We start from the raw sequence: 8,774 nt of genomic DNA on the forward strand, positions 1-8,774 counted from the left end.
ACATTGATAGTGGTGTATCACTGTCTATCAATGATAGAAAGTGATGGATATATTGCTCAATGGTACATATATTTTTGTCTCATATATGTTTGGCTTGATTATATATGTTTTGATATTTGATTGTTTGGCTAGGGGCTACTTATTGGATTGTATATGTTTTGATATTTGTTTTGTTTTCAGTTTAGTTTGCTTATAGGATCCACTTCATGGTTTAGTCATGTTGTGATATAAAGAAAATAAGTACATAGAAAGTGATAGAAGTCTATTATTATTTATCAATGATAAACAGAGATGGAAGTTTTCTATCAAAGTCTATCACAGACAGACACTGATAGTAGTGTCTATCTGTGATAGACATTGAAAGTGTTCTATGTTGTCTATCATTCATACCATTGCCAGTGTATACATAGGTTTTCTTAGATATGTTTAATTGAGGGCTAGTTACAGTTGGTGTTCTGATATTTCTTTTGCTTGTAGGATTGATTTCATGCTTTAGTATATAAAGAAGTACTTGATAGAGAGTGGTAGACACTATCATTGTCTATCACTATCTACCACTGTCTATCACATTTCATGGTTTCTATCATTATATATCGCTAATAGACAGTGATAAAAGTCTCCCTGTCTATCAGTTGATCGACACGCAATAGACCGTGATAGAAGTTTACTATCTATCAGCGATAGATAGAGATAGTCTTTACGAACATTGAATGATAATAGTGAGTGATAGTCAATGATAGAATATAGACATATATCACTTGCTTATTGCTGATAGCTGTATGTTTAAACAAGTGGAACAGAAACATGAACATCAAATAATACTTCAAATAATACAGCAAGACCAGAACAAGGCTTTGAGGATAACAATATGCATCATGTAATACAAATTATAAAAAAGCAATTAGATGATAGAAATTTAAATACTTTTAGAAATGGTCCTTTCGGCCACTTTCTAAGTCTAAAAATCGAGAAAATGTCTAAAAAATTCATAAACTATGTACCTTCTAAGAAAATAATATGTCACAAAGAAACCAAATGTCTTGGCTTTTAACTTTAATGGGCATATAGCGGAGTTTAGATTAAAAGAATACAGTTTAATGGTACTCAACTACCTCCCATAGATTTAGAAGAAAAAGATCAAATCTCTGAATTTAAGGAATCTTTAAGAATGATGGTTAAATTGATAGGAAAGACATTGAGAGAAGCTTTAAGTTCTTACATGATTCTGAAAGTGACAGCGTCAAGGTTAAACTCGCAAACTTTCTCTTCTTGGAGTCCTTTTTATTCCCTAGGCAAAGACACAATGTTGTTAATTGGAAACATGTTGACATACTGGACAATGAACAAACCTTTAAAACCTATCCTAGGTACGATTGTCATACAACTTGACATATCAATTTTTCAAAAAGGCTTCTTCTACTGAGAAGGATTCTATATGCCTTCAAGGTTTTCCTTAGGCAGTAGTTTATTGGGTGTTTGAAATAATACCAAAACTTTTAGTAATAGATCTTGGATTTGGAAGAAAAATTGACAATCAAAGTCCAAGAATAATATAATGGGAGTGCTTGAAACCTGATCATTAGAGAAATCATGAAGAAAATATCTTTCAAAGAAATGATATAAGTATTTCCTACAATTTCATAGCTTCATTTTTATTACTTGCATTTGTTTCTAACAAAAAACAAATAGTAGTCTATCTCTGATAGACAGTGTTGGACTACTATCTGTGTCTACCACTATCACTAAAAGACCAAATCATAACAAAGCTTGTTAGTGTTTTCCTATTTATTATTTTCTTTTTTTCCTAATAATTTAACATGTGTTTAAACGTGTAGTTTTATGTAATTCCACTAGTTTCAACAGAACAAGAAGTCTATGATTGTTTATCGCTGATAGACAGTGATAGAAGTGTCTATCAGCGATAGATAGAGATAGTCTCATCAATGAATGGAATAATGAGTGATAGTCAAAGATAGAATATAGACATATATCACTTCTATCAATAATATGTGAAACCCGAACCTTACTTTCCCTACTTAAATATGTTATCTATTGAGATTAGTAAAAGGAGGGGTTTAATAGTTGAGTTAATGTAGAATTGTAGGGAAGTGGGTAGAGGATAAGGAAATGAAGAAGGAAAATGCTTAAGTATTGGAGAATTGGCTCTTGGGTGTTTATAAGTTAGCTTAGCAAGAAGAAATTTTGGCTCTGTGTTGGCCGTGAAAATGGTGGTCATGTATCGAGTAAACACTGAGCGAGCATCGAATAAACACTAGGCAAGCATCGAGTAAAAGCCATGCATGAGCGAGGAAAGGATTGTGCCTCGAGTATGCATGAGCAAGGAAAGGATCTTGCATCGAGTATGCGTGGGCGAGGAAATGATCATGCATCGAGTATACGTGAGCGAGGAAAGGATCGTGCATCGAGTATGCATGAGCGATGAAAGGATTGTGCATCGAGTATGCATGAACAAGGAAAGGATTGTGCATCGAGTATGCATGAGTGAGGACAGGATTGTGCATCGAGTATGTATGAGCGAGGAAAGGATCGTTCATCGAATAAAGACCATGCATAAGCGAGGAAAGGATCAAGCATCAAGTTTATGTGCACGATCAACCTTAAGCACCATCTAAGAAGGCTAGCTAGGTCGGTTTAGTGAGATCAGCCTACTAAGTGGTTGTTATGGCAGATTTAAGTATAAAAGGGGAAAGATGGCTTCAAAAAGCTATTTTGAATAAACCACTCAAGCATTTAAAGAGATTCCAAATCCATCTGAAAGCTAAAGAATTCTAGTAGATGGTGAAGGGCTTTTGGAAGAAGAAACCATCAGGAACATTCTAAAAATTTGAAGAAAGTACAAGAAGGCCAAGCTCTTAGGTAATCAAGGGCCAGTGCTAGACTTTTGAAGATTTCGGTCAAATTACGAAGAATTCTGAGCTCAAATTTTGAGGTAAGCATCTTAAGAAATTTTTTAGAAAGCTTGTAGAAGAAAGATTCTTGAGAAAAGCTCTGGAAAATAAGTTATTAAACAAGAAAGTTGAATATGAAATTCTTTGAACAAGCAAACAGCTGCTTGAGTGGAACAAAGTAGTAGCTCGAGGATTAACGCGTGCGTACGGGCAGAGGCAAGCTTTGGTATGCATCGGAGCTATTCGTTCGGTAGTGTAGGTGACCATAGGTTTCATGGACACCCAAGGGAAATCCTAGGCGTTAAGGTGCAACAAGGGAACGCCTAAGACAATGAGAGTCGAAGGTGGGGCATGTGTTGACACTAGTGTTACCGCCTAGTTAAAACTTAAAATTTAGAAATTTTCCTAAGTACTCAAGAATAGGGAAACTTATGTTGGAATGTAAGACTTGAGTTTTCAAGAAGGAAATGAGTTTATTTATGAAAGTTAATCTTAAAAGGAAAAGTCTTTCTAGTAGATTAAGTATCATGTTGTGTCCACAGGGCTGACACCAATAGAGGAAGCTTATCATCCACTAAGGGATCACCAAAACTCGTGAGTGACTAAGTGTTTATGATGTTTTAGAAATTTAAGTTTTAAATGAAATTTTTATCTCATGCTAAGTTAATTTATAAAGAGTTTTCAATCAAATTATAAGTCCAACATATGCTGGTTCAAAAGTTATAAGGTATGATGTTTCCAAACACATACCAATTCTTCAAAGTGAAGCTTTATGATATGTTTTAGTTAGAAACTATTACATGAATCTGAGGCATGCGTTGATAGTTATGTTTAGAGTTTGAATGCTAAAAACTATGTTTATGAGACCAAGTTTAGTAAGCTTGATTTATGAATATTTTCTTACAAGGTACGTTCAGCTCAATATTGAAGTACAAGGAGAAGCTATCTGAGTTGTACTACCTAGTTACAGTTATGTTATAATTCTGATACTGAAGTACTCAGAGAAGGTATCAAAATAGTACACTCAGTTTCAGTGATAAGCAGTAGTATACTCAATAATGATCCTTGACATCGAAGGTATGGTAAGGTGGTCAGGATCCTGATTTGCTCTACGTGCACGTATGACAGGTTAGTGATGTAGATGGGATGGAACAAAAGAGTTCTTTCTCAGCATTAGTTGTAGGGTGATTGAACAAAAAGGGTTCTCACCACAACCTAGTGTCATATTTAAGAGAATGAGCAAAAGGGTTCTCTCTTAACCAAGGATATCCAACGTTTAGGGATTGAGCAAGAGAGTGCTCTCTCAACTAGGAATCAGTTTAGCTATGTTTCAAAAAATAATGATTTTTAAGTTACATACATGTTTGTTTAGCAAATTTCCAGTTTCCAGTATTCAAATTACTAATTTCAAAGTTAAGCATGAGATTTATGTTTAAGTTAGTCACTCACTGGGCTAATAGCTCACCTCGTTTTATATGTTTCTTTTCCCCAGGTAGCAGTCAACTTCTACTACTGCCCTACCACTCGAGGACTCCGAATAGGAGTAAATTATAGGTGTTAGTTCTGTAAATGTTTGTATACATGTTTTGGTAAAAAAAAAAGGACAAGTGTAGTTTGTTAAGGCCCATTGAAATTTGGGTTTGTATAAGATATGCTTATATGTTGTTGTTGCAGAACCTTGTTGATGTTGAGTATCTTTACAGTTCTAGTTCTTTAGTGAATGTGTGTTTATGTCCAGGGTTTTCTAAAGAGGATAAGCAGGTTAGGTTGGTGGTAAGTACCATAAAAGGGTTGGTAACTACTACAATCATATCTTCTTCCAGGTTAAGAGGATAGTCTAGGAGGGGGTGTGACATAATATCAGCTGATAGACATGCAATAGACAGTGATGGAAGTCTATCACTATCAATCGGCGAAAGACTATGATAGACATATATCATAACAAAGCTTGTTAGTGTTTTCCTATTTTTTATCTAATGATTTAACATGTGTTTGCACTTATAGTTTTACGTAATTCCTTAGTTCCTACAGAACAAAAATCACAATCAACCATTATTAAATATTTGATAGATTTGAAAGAAAAGGAGAAGGAATATATAGAAAGAGAAGGAAAAATAGAAGAAGAAAGAAATAAAGAAGAAAGAGAATTAATTGGAGGAGAAGGGGAGCATGGGAAAAATATAATGGAGGAAATAGAAGAACTAAAAGACGGCCAATAAAGGGTAGAAAAAGAGCATAAAAGTTTGAAACAAGGCCAAGAAGAGATTATCATAATATTAAAAACAATCATGGAAAGACTAAATGATAGATTTCCAATTGAAAAACTTGTGCAAGAAGAACAAGAAAAAGAGCTTGAAGAGACCGTAGAAAAACAAAGCTCCTTCTTGTAGCTTACAAATTCTCGAAAGAAATAATGAAATTGATAAAATGGTAAATTATGTTGCGAAATACATAGCTCAGGTAAGTCTTTTGCTATGTGGTATTTTATTTTTTAAATCTAAATATACATTTACTAACTAAACTAATATTGTCTTTTCTTATAGGTTGAAATTGGTAATGAAGGAAAGGTATATATACAAGTTTTTGTATTGATTGATAGTGATAAAAGTATATCACTGTGATGCCTTTATCTTCCTTTTTATTTGTGTTTTTTGTGATAAGAATCTCATTCTTTTCATTAACTTTGTGTTTGATTTATGTTTTTTGTTTTAGTAATCTGATATACAAGTAGAAGTAAACAAAACACAATATGATTTCGATCACATTCAAACTCTACCTTTGGAAACCCTAAAGACACAAGAATTAACACCAGAGTTTGAGGAAGAGGATGGAAAGGAAAAGGTTTGATTCCTTTCTTAAGCTACTTTGTTTTCTCGCTTAAGCTACTTTGTCTTGAAAGTCAATGAGGTCTATTACTGCCCATCAGTAATAAACACTAATAAAATTCTATCAGTGTCTATCACTGATAGAAAATTCTATCACTTCCTCGATTGTTATGTAACAATGACACATTACATTGTATTATTGCAGCAAAATGAGTTGAAGCTTTAGAAAATCTGGAAAAAAAATGATCATGTTCAACAGAAGGTAAATATCTAAGTTTAAGAAATCTAAATAATAGACTTTTATCAGGAAGTGTCTATCACTGATAAATGTTGATAGAATTCTATCAGTGTCTATCAGTGATAGACACTTCCTGATAGAAGTCAATGAGGTCAATCACTGCCCATCAGTGATAGACATTGATAGAATTCTATCAGTGTATCATTGATATACTTCTATCACTTCCTTAATTCTTATGTAACAATGAAACATTACATGTAATGCAACAAAAAGAATTTGAAGCTGAGGAACATATGAAAAAAAATGATCATGTTCAGCAAAAGGATAAGGTAAATATCTAGACACTATTAAAGAAAATAAAGTGATAGGTTGTCTCACGTTCGAGTGTTTGCTCGTCGTTTAGGCCGGTGATTCAGTGTGAAAATCACTTTTCAAAAAAGACGAGGTGGTCAATCAGTTTTTAATAAAGCAGGCACACAAACCAAGCTTTGAGAGTCATAAGTTGGAGACTCAGAGGGGTTCATTCGCAGAAAAACAACGCACCGAAGAATCAAAATAATCGGATCATTTTCTTAAGTATTTTAGAATTTTGGATCTATTGCAGGAAGTTGAGCTTGAAGAAGAAGAAGAAGAATTTGATCTATCTGACAAAAAAGAAAAACAAAAAAGGAGAGAAGATCAAAATTTAAAAAAAAAAATTGAGAAAAAGTTAAATATGATTAATTAATTATATTTATAAAATACTATCAATGTCTAACACTACACTATTACTTTATTTATTATAGCCTGTTGATGAAGGAAAAAATGTTATTGAACAAGAAGTGCATGTTGTAAAACAAGTTGTTGAGGAAGAAAATGAAGAAGAAAATGAGAATGAAAAGAAAAAAAGACTTGAAAATAAAAGAAAACAACCAAAGGACAAAAAGGTAAATAGTTGCTTGTTCAATCATTAGATATTTGATATCATGAAAAATAGAGTGACAGTGATATATCATTATCTATCATTGATGAAAGAGAGTGATAGATGACTATCACTGTCTATCAATGGTAGATAGTGAGATTTTTTATGAAACCCGAATCCTACTTTTCCTACTTAAATATATTATTTGTTGAGATTAGTAAAATGAGGGATTTAATATTTGAGTTAATGTGGAATTGTAGGGAAATGGTTAAAGGATAAGGAAATGAAGAAGGAAAATGCTTAAGTATTGGAGACTTGACTCTCGGGTGTTTATAAGTTAGCCTAGCAAGAAGAAATTTTGGCTAAGTGTTGGCCGTGAAAATGGTGGTCGAGCATCGAGTAAACATCGGGTGAGCATCGAGTATGGATGAGCAAGGAAAGGATCATGCATCGAGTATGCATGAGCGAGGAAAGGATCATGCATCGAGTATGAATGAGCGAGAAGAGGATTGTGCATCGAGTATGCATGAGCGAGGAAAGAATCGAGCATCAAGTATGCGTGAGCGAGGAAAGGATTGTGCATCAAATAAAGGTCATGCGTAAGTGAGGAAAGGATCGAGTATCGAGTTTACGTGAGCGAGGAAAGGATCGAGCATCGAGTTTACATGAACGATCGGATTTAAGCACCATTTAAGAAGGCAGCTGGTTTAATGGGATCAGCCCACTAAGGGGTTGTTGTGGTAGCCTATTAAGGATGAATGGCTGACAGATTCAAGTATAAAAAAGGAAAGCTGAATTCAAAAAGCTGTTCTGAATAAACCACTTGGGCATTTGAAGAGATTCCAAAGTTATCTGAAAGCGAAAGAAGTCTAGTTGATGTTGGAGGGATTTCAGAAGAAGAAACCATCAAAAGCTTGCCGAAAATTTGAAGAAAGTATAAGAAGGTCAAACTCTTAGGTGATCCAAGGCCAGTGCTATAGTTTTGAAGATTCCGGCCAAAATACGAAGAATTCTGAGCTAAAATTTTGAGAAAAGTATTATAAAATATTCTTGAGAAAGTTTGTACAAGGAAGTTTCTTGAGAAAAGCTCTGAAAAATAAGCTATTAAACAAGTAAATTGGATCTGGAATTCTTTGAACAAGCAGGAAACTGCTTAAGTGGAACAAGATAGCAGCTCGAGGATTAACGTGTGCGTGCGGGCTGAGGCAAGCCTTGCTGTGCGTTGGAGCTGTGTGTTGGGCAATGTTGACCATAAGTGTCATGGACACCCAAGGGAAGGCCTAGGCATTAAGGTGCATCAAGGGAACGCCTAAGATAAGGAGAGCCGAAGGTGGGGCATGTGTCAACACTATTGTTGTTGCCTAGTCAAAGCTTAAAACTTAGAAATTTTCCTAAGTACTCAACACATAGGGAAACTTGCGTTGAAAAGTAAGACTTACGTTTTCAAGAATGAAATGAGTTTATTTATGAAAGTTAGTCTTAAAGGGAAGACCCTTTCTAGTGAAGGATCTCATTAAAGAGAACCTTGAGCAGAAGCGAGATTGTCCCAATTCCCATTTCTCATAGAATATGATTTTCTCAGAAAAGAAAGAACGAATTATGCATTTCTATAAAATAAAACATGCTTTATTAAAAGGAAACTTAGGGTTTTAGAAACCTTTACCTTTGAATATCTTCTTCAAGAATCCCTCTATCAAGAAACAGACACTACCACGAAGGTGGCCTTGGTATTCTTAGGTAAATAATCCATGAGTGGTGGGCTCTGACTATTTTGGAATGAGGAAAAGATTGAGAGTCGAAAAGAGAATAAGGAATTGAGATTGATTTCTAAGAACAACCACTCTCACAGAACGTTTGTCTTACGTTTTTTTTTCGTGAAGCAGAAGAGACTTTTCCTTTCA

The 8,774-nt window shown here is 34.4% G+C and overlaps 1 protein-coding gene across 1 annotated transcript; it reads right to left on the reverse strand.

Moving 5' to 3' along the window:
* Positions 1-2,186: 2,186 nt before the first annotated feature.
* Positions 2,187-2,555, reverse strand: LOC120071992. The gene has a single exon (XM_039024421.1). It carries the CDS (start codon positions 2,553-2,555, stop codon positions 2,187-2,189), a length of 369 nt encoding a protein of 122 aa, XP_038880349.1.
* Between the last annotated feature and the right edge of the window lie 6,219 nt (positions 2,556-8,774).

Source organism: Benincasa hispida, chromosome 2 (genome assembly GCF_009727055.1).
Source record: "Benincasa hispida cultivar B227 chromosome 2, ASM972705v1, whole genome shotgun sequence".
Taxonomy (NCBI): Eukaryota; Viridiplantae; Streptophyta; class Magnoliopsida; order Cucurbitales; family Cucurbitaceae; genus Benincasa; species Benincasa hispida.

What these genes read in the sequence shown, in the direction of transcription:
- LOC120071992 (XM_039024421.1), bottom strand. Translation starts at nt 2,555, where the DNA reads ATGAACGATCCTTTCCTCGCTCATACATACTCGATGCACAATCCTGTC.